Below are 27,517 nucleotides of genomic sequence, written 5' to 3'. Positions count from 1 at the left end.
ATGGCAGTAGTGACCAGCGGCGCGCTAGCAGTGCGGCGATGGTGCTCGTCGCGACGATGGCGTTTCGAATCGCACGCGAGTGCAGGTGCCAGTGCCGGTGCGTGTGCGTCGGGGGGTGCCGCCGAGCTTGCGTGCATGCGTGCGTGCGTGAGTGGGAGGCAGGGCCCACCCTTGCAGTACGTGGACTGGTCGAGCACCCAGCAGTGTGCCTCCACGGCATGCAGCGGCATCGTCTCGTACACCGGCACGCGGAACAGCTCGTTGGGGAAGAAGCGACGCGACGGCGTGTGGTGCGTCTGCTCCGGGCGCAGGTAGTGGTAGCCGTAGGCAAAGCGCTCTCCGCTGCTCGCGCAGTCACAGAGGCAGAGACACGCATATACATAGACACGCATATACATAGACACGCATATACGTAGACACGCATATACGTAGACATGCATATACATACACACGCATATACATAGACATGCATATACATAGACACGCATATACATAGACACGCATATACATATACGCGTATATACATAGACGCGCATATACATATACACGCATATACATAGACCCGCATATACATAGGACAAATAACAGCGCAGCCCCCGTATAGCCTTTAACAGACTAGTGGAGCAAGCGCTGTTAGCGAGCACCTGTTAAGGTCAGCATGGCATACGAGACAGTGGGTGGCCAGCACCAAGCCCGACCGCCTATGCCTCCCCAGTGGCGATGTTTAAATATCGCACCAGGTACTCATTTGAGGCTGAGTCGACCTAGAGGAGGCCCAGCATCGGTCCAGATGTTCGTCACTGGTCATGGCCGTAGCGGGAATCAAACTCGGGTCGCCGGCTTCACGGCACAGTGTTCTAGCCCGCTAAACTACCACTCCCCATAAACAGACACAGACAGATATATTCACACAACAACAAATACACCCTTAACAGCCTACACAGACTGTTGGGGTGAGTGCTGATGTAGGGTGAGTGAGTCCTAATGAAGTGCCTCCTATTGGACCGACTCCTACAGGACTGGGTCCGTGGCATCATCTTCTTCCGGGACCTATCGTCAACAAATTAAAAACCTCGTTGCAGGAGCTGAATAAAAATTGAAAACTCAACATCTAAAGTGGCTCTATCCAGGAATCATTATTTAAAATACATTTTAAACGAGCAAAAAATTTAATTGAAATGGTATCTGACAATTATAATATTTTTTATGTCTTTATTACAATCTGGATATTCCCTTTGAGATGGAAGGTCTCGTTTTTGCAGGTGTCTGGCATACGACTGTTGCTTCATCGAAAATAAATATATTAATCTGCAATATATTCAATATACATCATATTAAAATTTATAATGACAGGCCGTTTTCTGGCAGAGCGAGAGACCTACGCATTAGGTTGAGAAAACAAACAGCTCCTGAAAAGTGAGATTTTTTTTTTACTTAGAAAAAAATACACCCGAGACTCCGTCACATTCCGTCGCGTTTCACAGGCGTAACCGGTTCGGAGCGTTGAGTGAACTCCACTCGAGGGCACTTAGCGGCGCTTCTCACGGCTGCGCGCCCCGCTCAACCCTGCCGAGTCCCCCCGCATTTTGATAGTTTCAAGCTGGGCAGCATCACGGACAGTAAACGTGTCTAAACAGGCCTCCGCGAGCAGCGTCTCTACACATAAACAAAGCGTGACTTTAGTCGCCCGTCGGGTGCCGAACTATGGCTGCCGATGCATTATCGGAAGCCAACAAAAAGCAACAGGGTGTTAACCGCCTGTGCGTGATCGCAGGATTCGCGCCAAACACCGGGACACCAGCGGAGCGGTCGGTCGCGAGCAAAATGGAACGATCAAGACGTGTTGAATTGTCGCCAGACATCAGAGGTCGCAAACGCGTTTTGATTCCTTACCCGTACCCGTACCCGGCCGCACCAGGGTCGCAAACGGGTACTCGTACCCTACCCGATACCCGGCTACCCGTACCCGGCCGGGTATTGGGTAGGGTACGGGTACCCGATTGCGACCTCTGGGATGAAGCCATGTTGCAGGCGCGGGTGGGTTGATTCTAGGAACTTGAATTGTGAGAAGAGACAAGACGTTGGGAAATGAGTGACAAACGATTACTCACCAGTGACACACGGCCTACCCGTACCCGTACTTGGCCGCACCAGGGTCGCAAACGGGTACCCGTACCCGGCTGGGTACGGGTAGCCGTGTATCGGGTAAGGTACGGGTATCGGGTACCCGATTGCGACCTCTGCCAGACATCCACCGCATGGCCATGCTACTCAATTGGGATAATGCACAGCAATCATCGCCCCCTTCTGGTAGACCAATGCCCCAGGTAACTCTTGCAAACGAGGCTAGCCTGGGTCTCTCGAATTCTAATACTGTTGAACAAAAATAAACTTTGGCCGTCTGAAACCACAGAAAAAGGTTTCTAGCCGCAAAATAAGTAAATGGACTGTAAATGCACATCGACGTTGCAGAATGCCTCGTCGATGGTGCAGACAAAGACGGGTCGGCCTGGATATACCGTAGTCATTTTCGAACGAGTCAGCCGTGTCAAAGGTTAATATGTGGAAGTGGGGCTAATCTAGCGACCCTGACACATTTGGGTTTACTGTAGCCACCCCGACACGTGTGACCACGGTGAAACACAAGACTGCAGCATCTGTGAGGTCTGTCGTCTCCTCGGAGCAGCCGTGCACTTTGGGAGAGCCTCACCACACATCCGATACTGGACTGTGGTGGCAGGACATAGGAAGTGCGGTCTATTGGCTTTCCAGACCGATGTTTACATGGAGTGATGTTTCTAATAACATGTGATCGCACAGCGGCATTTGTTTAACAAGGGTGACTCTGCTGACGAGAGAGAATGTCAAAACCTGTCCAGAGTTTGCTTGCTTAAGCAATACAAATATATACTCATATATATACTAAAGTATATTTGTATGTGGAGGCAGAGAAGGGAGCTCGGCTTGTGTATGTTTCAAGCAGAGATCAGCAATGCCCTTTGCATCACGTGAGACATCCGCAGCCTCATGCAGGGCTGCACCTTTACCGCCCTTACCTCAACTATAATGTTTGTGCGGTGATGCAAATGTCACCTGTCGTCCTTCCACAGCTTCTCGATGCGCATGATGTCCAGGGATTTGGGGTCGGAGGGCGACTGCCCGGCACGGCGAGGGGGGAACCGGCGAGGAGGGAGCTCCCGGGACGCATACGTGCAGTCGCCTACAGCACAGACACACGGGGAGATGTCACAGCACATAGAGATGTCACAGCATACAGAGACACACATAGATGTCACATGTGCCGACCTTTAAAGGTGCAAACAGCACCTTCCCCAACAGTCTGTTAAGGCTATAACGGGGGATTCATATTCTTGGTTCTTTTGGTAAAGTCACGTAGAAGGGAAATAATAAAATAATAAAAATAAAACAATAAAATTCTCATGACGTTTCGAATCCCTGCAGTCATGAAAGCTTTAAATCGAAATTTATACAGGGAATCTTTGTCTTTGTATGTGCATGTGTGTGTGTGTGCACATCTGTCTGTTAACTTGACCTTACGTGGCCGGAACGTCTACTCTAAAAAAAACATATGTGCAGCTCCTAGTAAAGTAGCACCGGTAGAGTCATGATCATCACATCGCTGTGATTACAGCTTATCAAATAAAACATTCATATGGCCGTCGAGCAACGGACGTTATCTCTCTTGTGTCACGGTGCATGGGAACAGTGCTGTCCCTTACTGTGTGGGCCTGGGTCACTTGAAGGGATGTCAGAGGTCGCTCTGTCGGTATTTTCTTAGACGGGTCATTCTTTAACAGGAAGGGATCACAATGCTCTGTGAGAGATCCGATGGGATACTTCGGTCTCGTGAAATGACGCCGATATGACAATTTTGCTAAAAAAACTTGGGGGAAATATACTTTCCTTTGAATGCCGATAACGAGCGATGTGGATGGAGAACCTGGCGGTCGACCGCAGTGGCGGGTTGCATCCGCACTCACCCACTTTGATGAGCAGCTCGTCGAGCTCCAGACACATGAAGTAAGTTCTGCCTGGCTCAGCGAACGGGGGCTGAGGAACCATGGGCACCTCCTGCACGAAGACATTGGCGGGACAACGATGAGGAGTCATCGTTGCGTAAAAACACGAAGACGCAAAGGTTGACCATAGTTGTGGCATTTGCATCGACGCGGTTTTGCAGACCCCTGGAGTTCGTCCTGAGTCAGTGTGTGATAGATGCTGCCATGGTGTAAGGTTTACCGCAACAACTCGACGTGTGATACAGAAGTTACTAGTTTGAATAGATCTCCCCGTGCGGCAGTTGAGACATGCAAGTTTCTTAAATCTCTCCCAACTCAAGGACCCACAGCCTCAACGCTGACCCACAACTACGACCCTCACCCACAACCACGATGCTCACCCACAACCAGCACGCTCACCCACAGCCACCACGCTCACCCACAACCACGACGCTCACCCACAACCACCACGCTCACCCACAACCACCATGCTCACCCACAGCCACCACGCTCACCCACAACCAGCACGCTCACCCACAACCACGACGCTCACCCACAACCACCACGCTCACCCACAGCCACCACGCTCACCCACAGCCACCACGCTCACCCACAACCACGACGCTCACCCACAACCACCACGCTCACCCACAACGACCACGCTCACCCACAACCACGATGCTTACCCACAACCACCACGCTCACCCACAACCACCACGCTCACCCACAACCACGACGCTCACCCACAACCACGACGCTCACCCACAGCCACCACGCTCACCCACAACCACCACGCTCACCCACAACCACCACGCTCACCCACAACCACCACGCTCACCCACAACCACCACGCTCACCCACAACCACGACCCTCACCCACAACCACGACGCTCACCCACAACCACGACGCTCACCCACAACCACCACGCTCACCCAAAACCACCACGCTCACCCACAAACACCACGCTCACCCACAACCACGACGCTCACCCACAACCACGACCCTCACCCACAACCACGACGCTCACCCACAACCACGACGCTCACCCACAACCACCACGCTCACCCACAACCACGAAGTTCACCCACAACCACGACGCTCACCCACAGCCACGATGGGGGATTTTGGCCTCCATCTCCGCATGTGGTTGGGGGTCTTACCCTGTCGATGGATCGAGGATCACACTCCTCGCACAGATACCGCTCCACGTCCCCAGCCACGCGCATGCAGTCGCTGTGCTGCCATACCTGGGGGCGGTGACGGCAGGGTGGCATGGTACACGCACATGCGTACATACACACGCACACACGCGCACACACACACGCACACATGCGCACACACACACGCACACATGCGCACACACACGCATGCACACACGCACGCACATACAAACGCACACACACGCACTCGTGACTACGAAATGCAAATGTTCGAGCGCATCTTCGAAGTGTCAAAGGCTCGTTGGCAGGAGAGACCCAAGTGCCATGGGTTGACTGAGATGACTGGCAGATGGATCAAATGTCCTCCCGACTGGGCCAATTTTCTTCATTTTAGCTGCCCGGCGCTCCACTCGTTGTTGTGAGAATCGCTCCTCGTGTGCCGGCACGGCACACGAGGTGGTGGGTGGCCAACACCACGCCCGGCCGCCTTTGTTTCCCCAGTGATGATGTTTACACCAGGTATTAATTTTAGGCTGAGTCTACCTCGCACCAGTTCAGATAATTGTCAATGACGTTGGCCGTGAGCGGGAATCGAAATCGGGTCGCCAGGTACGAAGCACAACGCGCTAACCGCTACACTACCGCTCCCCACACTAGCATACAAACACGGGAACGCACGCGCGCACACCAAGACACGAACGCACGCAAGGCACGCACCTCGCACTTCTCGCACTGGATCATGAGCCCCTCCTCGCGGAAGATGCCGCAGATGCAGCGGATGATGTCGTCCTCCGTTCCCCGCGTGGCGCGTCGGCTCCGCGCCGCCCGTCGCTCCTTGAGCCGCGTCGACCCCCCTCCCACCAACGCGTTCGCAGCGGCCGCCGCGGCCGCCGCGGCAGCCGCCGCCGCCTCCGCCGCCGTCGTCACCGCCGCCAGCTGCGGCGCCGCCGCTGCGGATGCGTCGCCCCCCCGGGGAGCCGGGTCCGAGCTCGTCTTGTGGGCCGCCCACTGCCCGAACGCCCGGCGCCGGTTCCTCAGCAGGAACACGCGGTTGCTCTGCAGGAAGATCCTGTGGCACGGCGGCGAGGGGGGGGGGGGGTACCTCGTTTGAATGTTTTATTCTTTAAAAAGAAAATGTATAATAAATTTTCGCAAGCACTCTTGCGAATTACGTCACGCGGGGGGGGGGGGGGTCTTTAACGTCCGCAACACCCGCAGCGATCATCCGGGTTGGCTGCTGGATTTGAACATGTGCTCCCCCCGCTGGGCCATTCCACCACCCACCAAATTGGTCATTCCATTTTTTTATTATAAAAGAATTACGTCAATGCAGCAGCTGAAAGCCAGTGCTTTAAATTCAACAAGTACATATGCACTGCTTAATTCCTGCACCAGGCTGCAGGACGACGAAAGTACTGCCATGACAGATTGCAATTAGTGGTGTTTCTAGCACCGACGTTTGTAAAAAAAGAAAATGTTATTTCCCACATGTATCACCACCACCCTCGCCAATCCCATTATAGAACTTCATCTCAGATACACAGCTATAACCAGATCTCATCAATTATGTATTAATAGTTTTTCGTAATTGCACACATTAATCATCCCGCCTCAGACCTTAGGTAGTATTAGGCCTAGCCTCTGGTCACACACAACCTTTTTTGTGTGTGTTTAGTTTGTTGTCCTTCCCCCGAAACCTCTGATTAGCGCGGCTGGCTAAGTGCGGTGCGAAAGAAGTTCAACATATATACAGGCGCCCCCCGCACCCACGACCTAATTGATTCCTGGACGACAAGTCGCAAGTCGAGCCGTTATAAGTCGAACCCCTTCCTGGAAACCCGTTACGTACCATAAAAATAACAAATTTTACCTCGAAAATAAATGAAAAATAACCCGAACAAACATTAATTATAACTTTATAACTTTTCCAAACATTTATTAAATGAAAAAAAACACCTTCTTGGTTCTTTCGGTAAAGTCATGTAGAAGGGAAATAATAAAATAATAAAAATAAAATTATTCTCACGACGTTTCGGCCACAACGCAAGCAGCCGTCCTGAGGTGAAGACCAGGTCTGTCGGGGAGACAGCGTCTGAATGAAATTATATTTTATTATATTTTATTATGTTTTATTTTTATTATTTTACTACTTCCCTTCTACGTGACTTGACCGAAAGAACCAAGAAGATGAATCCCTGCAGTCACGAAAGCTTCAAATCGAAATTTAAAAAAACACTTACATTGGAAAATCCTTAAGTACTTTTCTGCGTGTGCATCACATTTCCTCTTCTCAGACGTAGCGAAAGGCGAACATTTTTCGAAATTTACGAAAAAGTGAAGAGCACTGCGAAAAAGACACGTCCGCTCTTGGCGCAGCTACAGACTGTCTGTGCGTGACAAACGCAGCAGACTCATCGCCTGATGGCGCCGAGTCTGCACATGAAAATGTGCGGATTCGTCACCAATCGACTCGGCGTCGGTAAGAGTCGTCAAGGGGGTCGAGTTTTGGTCGTGACTGTGGGGGTCTTACTATAAGAGAGGTCGTTAAAGCGGAGGGTCGAAAGTCAGACCGTCATAAGTCGGGGGGTACGCACATACAACCCTGGCACTCACCTCTCCTTCTCGGTGAGAGGCTTGAGCCGGAAGGAGCAGGCGATGGGTTTGGGTCTCCGTTGCGGCCTCTGTTTCCGAAGTCTCTCTTCAGGACTAGGCCTGATCTGACATCAGAGGGAATGGCATTCCCATTCAATCCACAGTCCTCCATCTATCCAGGGCAGTAGCACTACGAGCCTCGTCGTTACACTGAAATTATATTTTGTCGTTCGTATCCCTGCTTTTAATCCATTACTTTAAACAAATATTCATATTTACTCACCACCCCCCCCCACAGTTGTATTACGATTGAGTCATGTTATGAGATGAAGTGTCCATTTGGAACTCTCACATAGCAATACATCACCCCATTTTAGAGACGGGCCCCGCAGAAGCTGATATTACAGAACTGCCTCAAATACCTTCTGACGACATCTGATGCTTGCATGGCAGCCAGTCTGTCAAACTTGAATTATTTTTTAAAATTCTTAAAACTGAATTTTTTGCCTGTTAAATGAAAACAAATATTATGCGAAGGGTTTTTGTGCAGCCATTGGTAACCCGCAACACCCATCAATTTGCTACACTTGAGAACCCAGTTTACTCACAAGTAGCCAATGCCTCAATCTGAACACAGGATGTCAGCGGTGCTGGCCCTGTGACCCTGAAACAAAAGTTATGAACCTTCCTGCGATAAAGCGGCCGTTGTAAAACAAATCTGAAGCCCAGTAGAGGTGACCGCGTGACTCAGCGGTCAGAGCTTTGAGCTGGCACTGCTGAGATTCTGGCTTCAAACCCAGAGGCAGCCAGCTGTGATTAAATTACGTTCTCAAGCGTAGTGAGTTGATGCTCTCTGCACTGGTCACCAATGACTGCACACACAAAAAAATAACTGTACTAAATTTTCCCCTCCACTTCATTTGGCTAAATTCCAGATATTATTAATTAAAATATTAATGTTGACTATTAAGTGGCGAATATAGCTCCTTGGCCAGGCAGATGGGAAAATGCTGCCTTCTAGTCCGTGGACCTGAGGTCACGGGAAAGGATGTCAGAAATAGTTGTGATACCCGTTTAATAATGATAAATATGCGATTTGTAACGCACACAATATTTCACGGACGTAAATGACCGTGACTCGCGGAGCCAATTTCAGTGTCACTCAAAAGGCGGGCGAAAGAGCTGGGGGCCTTTAAGTGTCTATTAAGTCGGTGTGGATTTAACGCTGCTACTGGCAACGTGCAGTAGCAGTGGAACGACGATTATGGCCACATTCTAGATGGTGGGGGTTGCGACGGAGAAACAATGCCCGCCAGTGCCCATGTTCATCATGGTCCTTGGTGTAGGGAAGAGGAGGTTGCGAGTCGTTCTGCTGCGGGGAGTTCTAAATGGATACTTCATCTTAAAATTGGGGAAAAGGATAAAAAGGAATCAAATAAGAAAACCTTCAGATCGACACGATGGCGAGTTTTGCGCATGGGGTACCTGAGTTTTAAGGGGTCTTGGCGGCTTTCGCTTCAGTGCTCTCTGATTCCCCTCCAGACTTCCTGGCGCATTGCTGGTGCTGCCCTCTGCTGATGCATTCTGGGAACTCCCAGAGGCCTCCGCAGTATCTCCACATTTGTCATCCAGATCGTCGTGGGAGCCAGGGCTCATTCTACAATGACAGGAGACAGAGCAGCAGGAAGAATGTGTTTACTGTGTTTTATCATACGCTGATATTAAAATCTTTAATATCATATTTTACACGCAAAAACTCACAAGCACAATACTACTGCTTAAGTAGTATTGTGTTGTTTTTCAGGTTGTGTCGAGTGTTGTTTGGAGCGATGTCCAACGTTTTACTCCATGCTCTGGCAGCTTCTGCATTATCCTTTCGAGATTCATAAGTACCGAGAAGTCAAAATTGTCCATTGGACGACCCATGCAATTTTATGAGGGTCTGCGTGTTGTCTTGATGTGGTCTGGGACTGTTTTTGTTGTTGTTTTGCTGCCTTGCCCAAGCTTGCATTTAGCATTTTAAAAAATCGACAGGAATTTATGTACTTATGCAATTTGTACTTATATAGTTTATATATTTTCATTTATTTACTTCAGTGACTTGCTTACCTTTTCTGTCTTTTTGCACTATCGTTTTCTGTACTGTCTGTTGTGATAACTTGCTGACCCACCCCAACTGGACATCGATGAAACAAAGCTTCAATGGCCTACTCTTTTGTAATGAAGTGACGGGATCTTTAACGTCCAATGGTTAATACACCTGCAGTATTACCCAAGGCGGCCTGCCAGATTCGAACTGCGAAATACTGAAATAAAGGCGTGCACGCGCTAGCGCTGTGCCATTTTAGAACCCTGATATACAATATATATGCCACAACGATGCAATTATATACACTACATGACAATGACATATTCAGATAATTGATTCAGTCACTACATATTACCAATAGTCTTAGCCAGGTGATACCACGGCAGATGGTTCGGCTCGCAATCGGAAGGTTGCTACTTCAACTGTTACACAGCGCGAGCGTATTCTCTATGACGTGGCGGTGCTCCACATATTTACGCGCGTGTGATGGCGGTGGTAATGTTCAAGCGCTCTGCCCTGGCTGTCCTCTTCCTGTTCTTGGCTCGGCGTAATTGTACGCACTGTGTACATCGCACAAGCGTGCTTTTAACGCATGCGCGAGATGTTTATATGTGCGTCACTGCACGTTTGCTAAGTGCGTGTCAATCGACAACGTGGACACCGTTGCAAATTAGATGCTCCATCTCAAGGGATTATCCAGATGATTAATACGTAAATAAACTTGCTACTCTTCCAACAACGGTGCAAGTTTCTTAAATCCTCCTTAGCCTCTCTCTCCACCCACCAGTAATAATGGGTAACTCCACAGTTAGTCGATCGGTAGATCGAATGAGGGTGGGGTAAAGTGTGCATATTCCCACCTCTTCCGAGACGCCAGCGTGGAAAGATCGACCAATACGCCCTCTCGAGCGCCTCTCTAGAGTTCCCTCTGGTGGAGGCCCTTTCCGCTAGCAGTGGCGCGAGCGAGCAATTGCAGCACCGCCCCTTTACCTTTACCTGCGGCTCTGGCTGTGTGAGTGCTGTGGTTGTGAACGTTGTTGTGTGGGCAGCAGTGGGGCCGGGGTCGTTCATGATCGCAACCTGCCGTGGGCACCGCCGGCCGACTTCCTCTTCCCCCTCCGGCCCCTCCGCCCCGAGCTGCGCGAGCTGCGGCCCCCACCGGGGTACCCCCTCCTGCGCCCCCCTTCCCCGCCCCCTCCGCCGGGGCTCCCCCCGGTGCCCCCGCCGACGCCGCCGCCGGCCCCGCCGCCCGCGCTGCCGCAGCCGCCCCCGCCGCCGGCCTCCCCGGCGCCACTGCTCGACCGGCTCTCCGGTTTCCCTCCGCCGCCGCCGCCGCCTCCGCCGCCTCCGCCGCCGCCGCCTCCTCCTCCGCCGCCGCCACCGTCTCCGCCGCTGCTAGTCTTCTCCGCCCCGCTCTCCTCGTCCACGGCTCCACGGCCGCCGTCGCCGCCCTCTTCCCGGCGCACCTCCACGTGGCTCCTCCGTTTGGGCGCCTCCCTCCCCAAACCGACGAGCGGCCGCCTGGACGAAGCTTCGGGTTGCTCGGCGCAACCGCCGCCGCCACCGCCGCAGCCGGTGCCGCCCCCCACGACCGTTTCGTCGCGCGGTTCCGCCCTACTGCTCCGCCTGCTCCTCGATCGCTCGCTTCTTCCGCCGCCGCCGCCGACTCTGTCGGGTTCGCGCGACGCGTCCTCCTCGCATTCTCCCCCTGCGGCGGCGTCGGCGGCGTTTTTGTCGGGCATCGCCTCGGAGTCGGCGCTCGCCGGCGTGGGCCCGGCGGCGCCGGAGCGGCGCTGGGCGCGCCGTCGGCTCCGTCTCCGGGGGGACGGGGCCTCGCGGTGACGACGTCGGCTCCGGGCGGTTCTGCCACGCCAGCCCCGAGAGCCGTGGCGGCTGTTCGCCCTGGCGGAGGTCGCGCGGTCCGAGCCTTGAGAGCAATGACACGACGCAAATCAGCAACGTTCATCGGCTTCATCGTCGTCATCGTTATGAGGTGACACGGTGTTGAGATGTTAACTACCTCGCCTGGTATACAGGAGGTCGTGAGTTCAATCCCGACCCTGATGCCTGCTGTATATTTGGAGTTTGCGGTGTCTCTCTCCCCATGATCGTGTGGATTTTTCTCTGGGTCCTCAAGTTTTTCCCTCTGCATTTAGAATCAACGTGCATTTAGAATATTCACCTGCTATAGATTTCCACCTAATAAGCCACTTTGTTGAGCTATCATTTGTGGTAGCCAGGTTACTTCCGAAAAAAACACGAGAGAGCTTAATGGGCCTTGCCTGGTAAAATAAAAAAATTGTTTAGTTTCTATTTTTATGATCCATATCCACATTATCAGCAACCTTAACTCATAATCGTCACCATCATTATCTGTATAAGCATCAACAGAAATAATCATCATAATAATTTAACATCACCATCATTATCATACTTTACCATCACCATCATTATCTGTATAAGCATCAACAGTAATAATCATCATAATAATTTAACATCACCATCATTATCATAATTTACCATCACCATCATTAGCTGTATAAGCATCAGCAGAATAATGATCATCACCATCATGATGATGACCATTGTCATGGAACCAAAATGTGTAGTGTTTTGTCACAAACCATCATTATCTCTTCTCTACATTTAGTGGCCATGAGGCAGTGTTGCGATTCGCAACACAGGGGCCACATTCTCTTTTAGGCCACCACTGTTGTATTGCACCACACAGGGGTACTTATTTATAGACACCGGTGACACAATCGGCTGAGACAACCTGAGATTGGGAATTTCACTCCACCGAGAGACGAGGCCTACGTCCACAGCACTGCCAACGCTTGGCTACACCAGGCACGACATCAACAGTTCATCACGGCCAGTGCCCAGCGAGACAACCACACCACGGCATCACGGCCTTCCTTCCGCTGCACCGTCAACACTCGACCTTTCGGATTTGCTCGAAGTCTCACCACCACCGATTAGCACGGTTGCCTACGTACGGTGCGAACAAAGTTATAAGTTCACCACCGCCATCACCACCATCGTCATTTGGCTTCAAGTCTTCCACCTTGGTCACCGACTTCTGATGCCACTTCAATGCCTGTCTACTCCACCCTGCAAACGTATCCCACACATCGCAAGCTTCTATTCCTGATTGCAGCTCCAATGGTATTCTGTAACATTCTGTTCCCAACTTCCAAGATGCTTACCCTTCCCCCCCCCGCCCCCCGCGAGTAAATTCCAAACATTCTGTGCACGCACATACGCACTCCAAGGAGTAATATCGCCACGCATTTAGTGAGACGGTAACAATATGGCATCCACACATACAAGGAGGAAACTCGCTTTGAAAATGGGCAAAACCAGCTTATTTTTCATGTCATTAAATGAGAAATCGAGGGGTAGCTCTGTGATATCCGTTTCCGGAGGTCATTTGATCTCTAACGCAGGGGCTTTAACAGCTACGCAAATTCCGAATAAATACTCCATTCCTTTCCGTGACACCGAAAGAGCGCTTGGGATAAAGTTGGGCCACGATAGAAAAAATTAAAAGTTACAAATAAAATAAAAAATATTATTTAATCATGGATGCTGCATTACGGACAATATTTATAACGCTGCAACACACAGGACCAATACACAGCTTCCAAAATAGCGTGCACAACACCCACACTACACAGAGGCACAATGCCTCGTCTATAGATCAAGCCCGCCATCCCTATCTGTATATTTTCGCCGCGATAACATCAACAAGGCCCATGAATAATTGAGCGGCGTCTTAATTCTAACTGCTTCTCGGTGACATTTAGCAGCTGAAATGGCAGCCGCGTGCTACATTTAGCTCCTTGTTGTGACTGTGCGCTCCGCTTCCCGGCGATTTTCAAAGACTCTGGGCGCAGACGCTATCGACGGGGCGACGGCTGAAGAACACACAATTGGAAGTCGCAAGATTAAAAAGCGAAGCACGACCCTTGCGGCTTTGCGAGCCGTGCAAACATCTCGCCAGCGAGGTCCCCCGCAAGCGTCCGCGCCAAGGCTTACCGCGCAATTCTCCCGCGATGCTACGCGGCTTGCCCGAACATCTCTCGCCGTCAGTGGCAATTGGCCCTTGGGGGTCCCATTTATCTGGCTCTACGGGAAGGGTTCTTGGATAATTACACGATCGGCTAAGGGTAAGCTCAAAGTACCGTGTTGTCGTACTGTACTCACACGCTTCCCTGCATCTACACTCCGCCACCAACCCACGGTGACCGGTGTGGTGGAGTATCATCAAATAACAGTCACGACCCGAATGCCGTGGAAAGAGGCACTCATCCAGCAGTGGATTGACAAAGCGGCCGTTCGTGTACATATACAATGGCCAGTGTAATGTACCGTGTAAGAAGACAACCCTGGAGGATAACATCACTTCCGAGGTCGCTTTTAACGGCACTGTCACCCACCACTCGATGGAAAAAATAAATAAGCGACGTCTCCTTCACATATCCGTCTCTCCGGATAAAAGGGGAAATCTTGCAAAACCCATCAGCCGCAGGACCCTCTGGGAGTGTATAACTTCAGCAGCATTGATTAAAGGGCACGCAAACTCCGGAATGGTTTTGACAGTTTCTCATCAGCAGTGTCAGGCTTCCTTGAAACAATGCTGAAGGCACTGCCGATCTTAATGGCGAAGATGGTCTCTTTACAATGTATGTCCGCTAGATGGCACACTTTCATGTCACATGCCCAAATCGAGCCAGGGGTGATGGTGCCCATCTTCATTGGCAGGACCATGCCAGTGGTGCCAATTCCACATTCATATGACAGATATCGGTCTTCCGTTAGGATAACCCCACAGGTTTACTTCCAAATCCGTAGGAATGTGCACGACCTGTTATGAAATATGGAAGCTTGGCGAGAAGTATGCTTGCCATTATGCTGAAGAGACAAGAAGGAGGAACACACGGATTATTGAACATCGAAGTGAGAGATTTAATTCAAACTGTTAAGAAATGTCAGCAGGTTTGGGCAGGAAAATCAGTCACAGTGATGAGGGCGATGGTGAAGAATAATGACAGAGTTGCCGCCGTGGAATGGAATGCGTCCGAGCGGACGTCGACAGGGGAGAAGGAGCGATGAAACCATCTCGTGCTGACTGGTAGATAGTTACATCGCAAACATGAGAGAGGGTGATCGCTTGGGGAGGCCTTCATCCAGCAGTGGATAGATGATGGGCTGATGATCATGATGATGATGTCAGGATGAGTCAACCCCTGACGGCCATTGGGGAGTCACGGTCGTGCGACTGGCGAGTCGTGCGCTGTGCCACAGCGCTAGCCAGCCAAATCATTACACCAAGTCAGTTCGGTTGTCGCCCGCCACCTCCGTTGGATTCCGTGCCATGGCTAACCTCAGTCTCAAGTCACATCTGACATGGTCCTGCGACCAAATGCCTTTAAGAATCTCCCTTTACTAACCCACACCGACCGGTACGGTCAAACAACCTCCGATGAACGACACGGCTTGGGGAAGGGCCTTCACCTAGCGGCGGGTCGAGAAAATTCTGCTAATTATATTCCGTGATGTAATAAATTTGCCATTCAAAATATCTGCAGCCAGCAGTGCACCACCCTGATGTCATGTAACTATGTCTGTAGTCACTTTGAAAGACTGCTTTATCCTCACTCGGGGCACACTCTCTATATATGTGCCCTGCAAAGAGTGTGGGTATGTTAAAGCAACCGCTGTTTAACATTCCCATAGTTAAAATGAGTCAAAATAAATTCATAAACAAAAGATTATACGTGTTTTGTGCAGTCATTGTGACCGGGCTGGGAGCATTAACTGGCTACACCCATGTGACCGGTTTAATCACGGGGGAGCGCTGAGAACCCAACCCAGGTTCTTAGCGGTGATTACCTACACCATGCAGCCACCTCCAGCAGATGGACGCTTTAAAATGCCACGCTCAAAAATACCACTCGAGAGTTCACGGCCAAAACAGTTGGACTGGCAAATCCGTTCCCATTGCGAGACAGGAAAAATGGGAGATGACGAGCGGTTTGCAATGTCAGAAAGCTACGAGTCCGAATCCCCATTGGGGGATTGGTCTCATCCTATCATAATCCCATTGGGAAGGGGGGGGGGGTCGATAAAGTGAACACCATTTCGCGGGGAACAGTGGTTGCCCTGTGGCTAGACTTGCCCCCACCATAGCAATGAGGAACTCACACTCCTGGCTCAGGGCTCTAAACAGCAGATAGGCACCACCTCAATGTTCATTTGGGCGAGAAATCGCGTTGGCTCTTTTGAGTCTTGGCGAAAGGCACGTCTCCCCTACACATGCCAGGCAGGTTGCCCTTTTCCAACCGTTTGTACTGTACTCAAGTGCCCATGCTTACGAACTTTAATCTGAGACTTTAATCCTCTGGGCATTTCATCGCGAATCCTTCGAATGATCCCAACCAAGGGCCAGAATGCCAGAGCGAGAGAGAAGGGCCCATGTCCAGGCCAGCTGGCACGCACGCGAGAAAATCGATGGGTGGCCAAGACAGCCACAGGTCCAGCCGCTGCAACTCTCCCAAGCCTAATGGGATCAGCGCAGGCATTTGTTTGAACAATCCCATGGGAAGAATTTACATTGTTGGTCTATTATGAGAAACACGCTAACAGGCAAATGCGTTAGTCACTGAACAGCGAACAGCCTTTGGCGGTGAGTGTGTTTGACCGAGAGGGTAAGGGGATATAGCAGGTGGGTCTCTAAGCTTGTTTTGTTTCGTTCTTAACCGAAGAGAACGTCAGCTGTTGGGAGGTCCTTGTAGCTCAACATAACCACTCGTCACAAAGAAGTACGATACGGTAACGCGGAATGGACCACTTTGCAAACAAGCGGTACGTTCCACTAAGGTAATGTTACGAAAGAGACGGGGCTCCGTCAATATATCGACCAAAGACCCTCGCCTCGTAAAGGTCCGTCAATCTACCATCCAGAGACGCCGTCAGAGGCTGGTCAGTCAAGTCCGTGATCTCGACACCGCACGGTGAACCCGGCAAGCCGAGTTCGTTCGCCGGTCACGGCTAACATCAGGGGTGAGCGATATCGAGTCGGTCCTGAGTGACAAACCCTCCGACCCCCGACCCCTGACCAACCACGTCACCACCAATCACAAACCTGCACGGACCAGGACGGAGTGAAGTATGGTAAATAATACCCCATGAACGACATGGTGTGGGGGTGGCCTTCATCCAGCTGTAGATTCAAACAAAAACAGAGGGTGTAAACTATTCATTACGATAGAAACCTTCTTGGGCACTCGGGTTTGAATGCTTGACTCCCGACGGAAAGGTCACGAGTTCACTCAGCCCATCATCCTTCAGGGGTTAATAAAGTCAAGAATGTTCATCACACAAAGACACTTGTTTCCTGCCATGCGAACATGGAATTTCCACGACAGGCTCAGGGAATTCCAATAGAAATCATTTTTCGACATAACTTTGCCTGCCAGGTGTAATAAGAGCTCATCATCATCATTAGCCAATGATCAATCCACTGCTGAAATGAAGGCCTCCCCCCGTAAGCCGTTTCCATCTCTCACGGCCCCCGCGACGTAAACAATCCGTCCATAACTAAGAGGGCTCATAAACGACAAAGAGAAATCTTGTTTGCGATCAGCCGGCAGCGCAGACCGTAACCGAAACCCACTCTGCACAGCTTATGGAATTTAAAAGGTGTGTCATCGGTGGGTCTGTACAAACTCAGGAAAGGGACGTTTATCTAACCCCTATCCAGTGCCCGCCACCCCCTCTAAGCAGCATTGTGCGATGAGCCATACTCCGTAATAAGTGTTTCTGCCGCCGGCTTTGGAATTTTAAAGCCGATTGGCACCAACGTGGCATGGCACGCATCACCATCATCACCGTCGCGAGCCGTGATCTATCCACAGCTGTGGCATGCATGTCAGCACGGTAATGAGAAACAGACCGCTTTTACACATGTGACTGCGTGCGGTAAAAAGCTCTCTTTTACGTTTAAAAATCTCGCTCTCATAAAATAAATAAAAAAATTAGTCCATCGGCTTATCAGACCAATGTTATGCAGCTGCGTTTGTTTAAGCGAGAAAACCCCGTACGGGTTTTGACCTTCTGGGTCTCATCATCGGCAGTCGGGCTTGTTAAACAAAAGCTGCACGATTACCAGATGTTATTGGCAAGAGCACTCGATTATAAAAAAAAAATACAAGCAAAATATGGGACTTGATTCAATGCAAAAAAGCAAAATGGCTCGTTTATTTTACACTAATTCCTTCTAGAAATCGTTCCTACTATTTTTTTTGTTGCCACAGTCCTACACAGACTCCCTCTCTCTCTCCTTGCCTCCATGTGCAAGTCTGGTGCCATTTTGTTCCCACGCTCACACCGCTCGCTAGCGTCCGTGGCTTTTTTTCTCCCCCTCTTCCCTGTAGCGAGTGCAGCGCGGAGTTCGAGCTACTTACGGGAAAGAGGCCCGGGGGCAGACAAGGGAAAGCTGTAACCACGCACCCTTTCCAGACAGGCGTTTACGCTCCATCAAGTGTGTGTGTGTGTGTGCGGGGAGCGGTGGTGTAGCGGTTAGCGCGCTGCGCTATGAACCCGGCGACCCGAGTTCCATTCCCACTCACGGCCAACACCAGTGACGATTATCTGAACCGGTCCCGGGCCTCCCCTAGGTCGACTCAGCCTCAAATGAGTACCTGGTGCGGTGTGTAAACATCACCACTAGGTAGACAAAGGCGGTCGGGCGTGGTGCTGGCCACCCACCCCCTTGTGTACCGTTGCGGCCTTCATAGGTGCTCGCTAACAGCACTTGCCCCTACAGTCTGTTAAGGCTATACGGGGGATCTTTGTCTTTGTGTGTGCGCACCGCATCGATGGCCACATTCCATTTGAACTCGCGACCTTTAGGATGACTGGTACCAGCGGTGTCAAGATCGGCCTCTGTGGAGGAGGCTCGTGAAGGACGCTACTACTGGGCAGTGCCAGGCTAGGTGCACCTTGAGGCTACTGGGCAGTTGGAGGCAGTCGCCCTCCAACAACAACGGAGAGCGGAGGAGCGACGCTCACAACAACGAGCGGAGCGCCGGGGGGCTAAAGCACAGCAAGTTGGTACAGTAGGGGGCACAGGTGGTGCATCAGCCAGTCATCTCGGTCATCTCAGTCAGTCGACCCGTGGCACCTGCTGGGTCTGCCCCGTGACCTCCTGCCAGCAGGCGTTCGACACTTCACGTGGCCTCAAGGTGCACATGGCCTGGCACAAGCGTCGTGGTGACGTCACCGCCACTTAGTAGCGAATGGCGGTTGTTGTTGCAGTGTAGTGTGGGGAGCAGTGGTGTAGTGGCGAGCGTGCTACGCTACGAACCCAGTGAGACCAGGGTTCGATTCCTGCTCACCAGTGACTATTATCTGAACCGGTCCTGGGTCTCCCCTTGGTCGACTCCGCCTCAAATGAGGACCTAGTGTGGTGTGTAGTGTTCGTCTCGGTATGTGGCTTGTGAATAAAAACCTACAGGCCACAAAACTGTTCCCGAGCTAAAAGTAAGAAAGTCACAAGTTGTATTGCACATAATGAGGAGGGGACATATCGATAAAATAAGCTTTGGAGAATTAAAAAAACCCAGCATAGATGTGAATAACAAAGTAAAGAAGTGAGTTTGGCGTGAAATTTCGCTCGAAACATCAGATAACAGACGGGCTAGATTAACAACAGAACAGGAGGCCGGTGGAGGAAAAGAAAAAGAGAGGCAGACAGAAAATTAGTTCGTGGGATGAGATTAGACGATTTTGAGGAGCATACTTTATAGAGGTAGTAGCAACGCTGTAATAGTGCAACGTTGTGGCACAACGTTGGTCCATACGTTCCAACGACGTTCCAACGACGTGCCAAAGTTGGCCCAATATTTTGCACGTTCATTGGAAAGAGATCGCGAAGAGAGTGGAAGACGTCAGTGGGGGGGGGGGGGGGGGAGAAGCCCTTGCCCTGCGGTGGGATTTTAATGGCTATGAAAGAAAAGTACTTTACTCCTGAGCTCTGCAAAGGTTACAGGAAATGTTTATTTTTGTCTGCCTATGGAGAGTGGCCAGGAGTGTTGAGTTCGTGATTCATGCGTGGCTAGCCGTGGGTTTCAGCCCGTGGCCTCGTGCACGGCATCGGTGGCCACATTCCATTTGAACTCTCGACCTTTAGGACCACGCCACGTGACGAACGCTTCGAGGTCGAGAGGTCATCACGGCCAACGCCGAAGATGCCACCACCGCTACGTCTCGTCATGGGCTCCCCCTTTCTTTCCGCATTAACATCTGACTTCCAGGTTAAGTCTCTCTGTTGATACGCACGTTGACATATCCTTCGTGGACCGCTCTTAGTGTCGTCTCATCGCAACCATCTGGCTTTCGGCCTTCCCCTTGATCAGCAAGCCTCTGGGAGCCAATCCACTGCCCGTCTCGGTCACCTGCCGTCCCCCTCCTCCACCCTGCTCGCACATGTCCCACTCTACGAAAGCTTTTCTTCCGGATCACATCACCACTTTTGACACGTACTCTTCTCAACCGACAACTCGCTTATCCCATTCTATCCTGCATGAAATTTCTGCCATCCGCCACATGGGCCATGGACTCAAAGGGCAGAAGTTTACTTCCTCGCCGCTTTGTTCAAGTCCAGCTATCTGACCCGAGAAATAATTAGTCGTGCCTCAAACACCCGCCTCTGAATACTCAAGTAGGCAACTCTACTCTTTCACATGAAAATACTGTGCCATGGAGGCAATAACAAAAAATCTCTTCACCTCGTTTTCGCAAACCCCCTCTATAATGGAAATGACTGCTTAATGGAACAAAAACCTCCATGACCCTCACAGTTTGACATTACCTACGGCCGTGTTGAATGTCGCTGAAGGAGCCCCATGCCTCCAAACAAAGCCACGACTCACCGTGGATCACAATGCCATACCGTGTGCCACGTACGGCCCTTTTGTCAATCCACTGCTAAATGAGGGTATGCTCCCCGCTCCTTTGGTGTCCACTCGCCTCCCCGCTGCTGCTGCGCCAGGTCATGCGGGATTATGTGGCCATACGACACCACACTGGCCGGTGCAGGTTGGTGAAAGTGGGCAGTATAGACATTAGACAGTACGGTACAATGGATTTTGTTACATTGACCTCTGCTGCCCACCACGTAGTCACAGCAGCCTACAGCACCTGCTTAAAGTTGCGTTATTTTTAATATGCATGGCGATCACCCATCCGAGCACTACCGAGGTTCAACCCCGCTTAGATTCTGAGATTTGCTGAAGTTGGGCGCACGGTAGACGATTTGGTCATGGTCAAAAAAAAACTCGGTGCGGTAATAACCTTTTATGGGAGACGCTACGTCCAAAGGGGACTTGCACGGCACGGCACGGCTCGCAAAATAATGATGAGGTCACAGCGCAACAATCTTGCCGTATTCGGTCCTGGGAAACCGCCCTGCAATGTGCACCAGCGTTGTCAAATGTCTCTCTGGCCCCGAAGCTAGACAGCAAACTTCCCCACAAACGCGCTACGTTTTGATAAATCGCCATGTGTGTGGCCGAGGATGGCGGCGGAGGATGGCGGCGGGTTAGCGGTGTTTCTCTCTACAAAAGGGGAACCCGAGCCGCAGAATTTCTCCGCCAGACTTCCTCCGACGTTTCATGAAGCGCTGCGCGATTCCGGGCACGAGATGGATGCGCAGTGGGGTAGGCGCGAGCGTTGCATCATCTCCACGGCTCAAAGATGGGTAATAAAGAGCTTTGTTGAGTCTGTCCCCCTGCCCTCGGATCCTGTCCCGCTGCTTCATAAATCACACAGCACTCCGACTGCAGTCAGGCAAAGTGTGCATGAGAAATGGAGACACGGAGACGCGATTAAAATATATATATAAAACGGTAAAGTTGCATATTCTTGGTTCTTTCGGTAAAGTCACGTAGATTAAAAAAAGAAAATAATACAATTTAAATAAAAATGAATAAAAAGAATAAATTGAAAATAACAGTTCATTTTTTTTACATTTTTTATTTAAATGTATTTTATTTTATTACGTATATTTTTTAGTTTTCTATCTACGTGACTTTGCCGAAAGAACCAAGAATATGAATTCCTACGGTCACGAAAGTTTTAAGGTCAAGTTGCAGCCCCGAAAATTGCTCGCTCGCTCCACTCTGCTGACGGAAGCGCCTCCACGACGGAGAGTGTTCTAGAGAGGCCCAACAGAGGGTATCTTGGCCTAATCTTCCACGCTGGTCAGATAAAAAGTTGCGAGCACCCACACTTTACCACACCGCACGCGACCTGCTGATCGACTAACTGTGGGGCATCCGAGCAGAAAGAGGGAGGAGGATTTAAGAAACGTGCCCACCCTTCAAAGTGCTGGAATGTAAAGCGTGTCACCACCGCATTCAGCAAGAGGATAGTTCAGAAAATAAGGAAGTTGGCTTTTCCCCCAATTTTAGATTTACAGTCACGTTCTTAGGTTTTTTCCGGTCCCACCTGAAGACGGAAGCTTGTGTTGCCTCCGAAACGTCGTGATTTTTATTTTATTTTTATTTTACTTTTATTAATTTTAATTTTTTACCTACGTGACTTTACCGAAAAAACCTAAGAATATGAATCTTTGCAGTCACGAAAGCTTCAATTCCAGTCACGTGATTCGAGCGAAATGCCTATTCAGAAATATCCAAGTAAGAAAAATGCAACAACCCCGTGTCAGAAAACGGCTCGAGGAAGGGGAAATCATGGAGCTTCTTTGAGATCTCGACAAGCGACCACATCAGGGGTCACTTCCACATTCCCACATGCCCCGTTATTGAATTGACAATTCTCTGAGCTATAATTCATCCAAAGAAGGTGAAAAATCTACGATTAATGTTATGCTTTTGTGCAGTCATTGTGACCAAGTTGACAGCATTCTTTCAAAGAGGAATAAATGTAAAGAGGACATTAAAAAGCACGGTGGGGGGGGGGGGCTGAGGAAAGGGGAGAGTCTTCAAGGATGTATGTTGAACTTCTTTCGCACCTTCTTGATTCTTTCGGTAAAGTCACGTAGAAGGGAAATAATAAAATAAAATAAATAAACCATAATAAAATAATATAAAACAATATAATAAAATAATATAACAAAATACTATGATAATATATTAATATAATAAAACATTTATTATAATAATATAATAAAATTAATTTCCATTATTTTTTATTTTATTATTTCCCTTCTACGTGACTTTACCGAAAGAACCAAGAAGATGAATCCCTGCAGTCACGAAAGCTTCAAATCGAAAAATTATTTCACACCGTATGTAGCCGAACATACTCATCAGAGGTGCGAGAGAAGGACAGCAAACTCAACAAAAAAGGCAGTTTTAAAGACATTCGTTTTCAATCTCGATTAAAGAGTGCATAGCTCCAATGGCTTTCTAATATCAGAAGGAAGAGCGTTCCAGGTGGCCACGGAAGCGCATCCGAAAGCACGCGATGCCGTGACCGTCTTTGTTGGGGCAAGTGCTGTCGGGCTTGGCACCTGCAAAGGCCGGCACAGCGCACGGAGGGGTGGTATGGACAGCACCATGCCCAGCCACCTTTATCTCCCCAGTGCTGATATGTGACACACCGCACCAGGTCCTCACGGCACAGATGCCGAAGTGCACAGTAAAGGAGGGGGTTCCATTCCTGACTGGAGCCGCGACACAGAAGCGGGGTTCCCCTTCTATGGTTCCTGAGTTAGGCTCGATCATCAGCTCAACCCGCTATAATTAAAGGCCTTGGTTTCATTGCGGCGATGAGCTGGGTTGGTCTGACTATGCATGGCTCCCTTCCTGTGGGCGTCAAAAGGTTGCCGTAACCCTGGCTCGCTCGTCACAAGGCAGAATCGAAAGTGGACTAATCGCCATCTGTTTCCATCTGTATGGGGATAAGGTGTTGCCCCATCGCGCACGTGGGATTTTTTTCCGGGTGCTCCAATTTGCTCCTACCTATACAATAAATGCTCATCAATCATTGGCTGAAAACGTCTTAAAATAAAAAAAATGCAGGACCCTCCTGATAAAGAGTACTGGCTTCCCTGGATAACTAAATATTATTATTATTATAGAATAATTTTTAACATCCAAAACAGAGTTGACCATTGACCGATACAAATGACTGGGCGGCCAAGGGAGCCACTGACTGGAGGCTATCAGACTTTGGTGCTGACCACTTGGGTAGTTGGCCACCTGGTCCCGCTATAAATAACTATGGGACACACGGAGGTTCTTTTGTCCGATGCCTCCACTGATTTTAACTTTGTTGCTTTATTATTCACGCAAGCTCCACGTGGAAAGCTTGGAAACCGCACAAAGCAGCCCGCAGCCCGCAATCGCTCGCTTTGATTCCGGCAGAAGGAAGAAGAATGGATGACCAGTGGATTTGTCTCTCTTATCTGTATTATAATTAAGTAGCGCTTGCTGATAGACTGGTCTGTGGTGGCGTCTATTGGCTATAGACATCATCAAAGAGCAATTTGTCAGTCTATTGTCCGGTTACAATACCAGATACAGCCAGGACCTCATAACATAACGGGATGGCCCTTGCCTGGGCGATTGGCAGTTCACCAGCATTGATTCATGCAAGTATGACTCTGCTGATGAGAAGATGAATGTCGAAACTGGTAGAGTTTGCTCGTCTTGAAAGAATGCCGCTGAAATCTCATTGCTCTCACAAAGCCACGCGGCTGATGGGTTGCACAATAGAATACTTGATTTCTCACGTGAAGAGATGGATATATGAAGGAGACATCGTCCCCTTATTTGTTTTTTGTTATCAGACAAAACATCACTGTTTTTTCGATTGTCTAGCAGACCCACATCGAAGAAGGATTTGTTCGTATAATTGTCTTAGAGATCCCATCAGAGAATCGTCGCTCAGTCTATTTCATTAGATCAAGAAGAGGATGTTTTGTAACATTGCATTCTAATGGGCCTTATCACAAAACATTACCATCTACGTGTTAAATAACCCTGTTACACACTGTACGTAGCTGTAGTATTGCCCACTATTTACCAAGAAAAGCCTCAACAGTTTAAATTTCGATTTAAAGCTTTCGTGACTGCAGGGTCTCATCTTCTTGGTTCTTTCGGTAAAGTCACATAGAAGGGAAAAAAATAAAATAATAAAAATTTCACATAATAAAATAATTCTCACGACGTTTCGGCCACAATGCAAGCAGCTTGCGTGGTGGCCGAAACGTCGTGAGAATTATTTTATTATGTTGTATTTTTATTATTTTATTATTTCCCTTCTACGTCACTTTACCGAAAGAACCAAGAAGCCTCAACAGTGTTGGGGCACTTCACACGTGCTATGAAGAAGGGCCATTGTGCCCAAAAAATTCACCTTCGCATATTAGATATTTTCCCTTGTAGGGCCCACGGTGTTATTGACGAGTGTGTGGGAGTTTTTTTGTATGTTGTGTGTGCTTGTGCACCGCTGCCAACGCCGCAGCAGAAGCATCACCAAATAATATTTCTTCAGGACGGGCTGTTTGGATGATATTGATCTTGGGGTGTTCGGCTCTAACCTGGAATACCCACGCAAAAGAGGGGATTTCACTGGTAGCACACAAAGACAGGCAGGTGAGCACAGCCTACTTGCTCCACTGCTACCTACTGGGCACCTTGCTGCCGATGTTGTAGGATGTGCAGTGCGCACACGATGTTGGAGATCATGGTGATTCTTGCATTTTTCTCATTTGTATTTTTTCTCTCGAATTTGGCACCTGACTTCACTTGGTGCCCTAGGTGACCGCCTACTGCCTATATGGACGGGCCGACCCTGGCTCCACTGCTACCTACTGGCCACCTCGAAGGTGTGGGGGGTTTCGAGAGCTGATAGTTTGCTCCTTCTCCTCGGCTGCCGTCCGTTCCGTCGACGCTCAGCTCCCGTTCCAAGTCCAGCACGAGACTTTCCATTTTGTTGCCTCTGCATAACGACGAAGAAGTCTGCGATGACGAAGGCAAAGATCTCATCGTGATCCACCAACCCCACCGAGCAATCGCAAGCCTGCGGGGTACCGCGGGTAGTGGGAGTCAAACGTCGGCGCGTTTATTCCCTGATCAAATGAGCATTGAGACAGTGCTCGTCTCATGTTTACAGCCCTGAACCAGTGGCAACCTCCCACCCCCCCCCTACCCATAACTATCACAGAGATGAGTCCATCCATAAGACCACCACTGTTGACTTCCCCACCAAAGTGGTACACATTTTACCGACCTCGGAGAGGCGATGGGGGCGAGCCAACCCCTAACCCCAAACCAGGATTCGAAACTGGTCACGTTCCGATTGCGAGAGACCGCTGGCGCTCTACCACCCAGCCACCTGGCAGCTGATGGTGGTGGTGGTGAGCGGTGGCGTCGCCAGGAGCGCTACGCTGCACTACGAAGCCGGCGGAACCGAGTTCGATTCCCGCTCACGGCCAACACCAGTGACGGTTATCTGAACCGGGCCAAGGGCCTCCCGGAGGTCGACTCAGCCTCAAATGAGTACCTGGTGCGGTGTGTAAACATCGCCACTGGGGAGACAAAGGCGACCGAGCGTGGTTGATGGCCACCCACCCCCTCGTGTGCCGTGCCACCCTTAATAGGTGCTCGCTAACAGCACTTGCCCCGACAGTCCGTTCAGGCTATAGGGGGGAGCTTTGTCATCTTTGCTGCAGGGGCAAGGTGGTATCGGCGTTACGGGGGGAGGCGGATGCCCCGCGAGAGGGAGGCGGCGATAGCGGGGAGCTCTCGCTCTCGCTCACATCTCCCCGCGCCGCGCCTTTGATGCGATTGGCACGGAGCACGGCCGCCAGAAATAGCTGACACGGCTTGACCAGAACGGGCAGACATTTTAGGGGCGTTCGGCACAGAGACAGGAGCCGTTACACGCGAGCAGATTTTCCCCCGCGCGCTCTGCACTTCGCTGGCTGCAACGCGTTTCAGTTTCAACGTGGGCGAGGTTTTTTCATCGGTTGCGCTGGCCCATGATTTTCCTTTTTCGTGTATGCGAATGCTCGTGAGATGACAAAAGAAGAGACGTAAACATCTATTGTAATAGATGAGAGCAATGTGGACAAAAGTAGAGATGCGGTGAGATGAAGAGATGCAGGCCAGATATAGATGAAAGAGATTAACTGGAATTTCATGTTAATTAGCTTGTTGTATTTATTAGGATTTCAATGGTTAGTGGGATCAATACGCTTTTCATTAATCCAGGGACCCGAGAGCTCCTAGGGATCCCTCAGCCTTTTCTTGGTTTGTGTGTGCCTAGCATCGCCACGGAAAATATTCCTCACTACCAATTCCAAGTCACCGAGTCTTTCTTCTCAAATGAGCATGGGGTGGTTGCTCATCTCCATTTACAGTCCTATTTCAGTGGTGTAAATTCCACATTCCCATGGTGGAGAGCCAGTACATCCATAAGATGACCACTATTGATTTTCCATAAGTGGTATATATTTATCAGCCCTGGATGAATAACAGTGATGTAGAGATGCATCCCTACCATCCAGCGATTCTGTAAACTCCACAGTCCTATGGTAGGGACAAGTCGATCCATAGGACAACCTATCGTTGCCTTCCTTACAAAGCGGTACTAATTTTAAAGACCCTGGAGAGAT

General features: G+C 50.1%; 1 protein-coding gene across 5 annotated transcripts in view; it reads right to left on the bottom strand.

Moving 5' to 3' along the window:
- The window catches only part of LOC133354169 (uncharacterized), a 100,780-nt gene that overhangs the window by 18,418 nt on the left and 54,845 nt on the right, over nt 1-27,517 (bottom strand). For all 5 annotated transcript variants that reach the window (XM_061570798.1, XM_061570801.1, XM_061570797.1 and 2 more), the window contains exons 3-10: nt 10,942-11,788; nt 9,258-9,429; nt 7,794-7,897; nt 5,898-6,249; nt 5,181-5,267; nt 4,002-4,092; nt 3,094-3,220; nt 170-342 (exon numbers count right to left, since the gene is read on the bottom strand). In XM_061570798.1, coding sequence (XP_061426782.1) covers nt 170-342; nt 3,094-3,220; nt 4,002-4,092; nt 5,181-5,267; nt 5,898-6,249; nt 7,794-7,897; nt 9,258-9,429; nt 10,942-11,788 — 1,953 coding nt within the window. The remainder of the gene's footprint in view (nt 1-169; nt 343-3,093; nt 3,221-4,001; nt 4,093-5,180; nt 5,268-5,897; nt 6,250-7,793; nt 7,898-9,257; nt 9,430-10,941; nt 11,789-27,517) is intronic.

The sequence above is a fragment of the Lethenteron reissneri genome, chromosome 46 (genome assembly GCF_015708825.2).
Source record: "Lethenteron reissneri isolate LAM-NWPU_2019-01 chromosome 46, ASM1570882v1, whole genome shotgun sequence".
NCBI classification, from domain to species: Eukaryota; Metazoa; Chordata; class Hyperoartia; order Petromyzontiformes; family Petromyzontidae; genus Lethenteron; species Lethenteron reissneri.
Note: the sequence above shows the minus strand (reverse complement) of the source record. Positions and strands in the feature narration are given on the sequence as shown.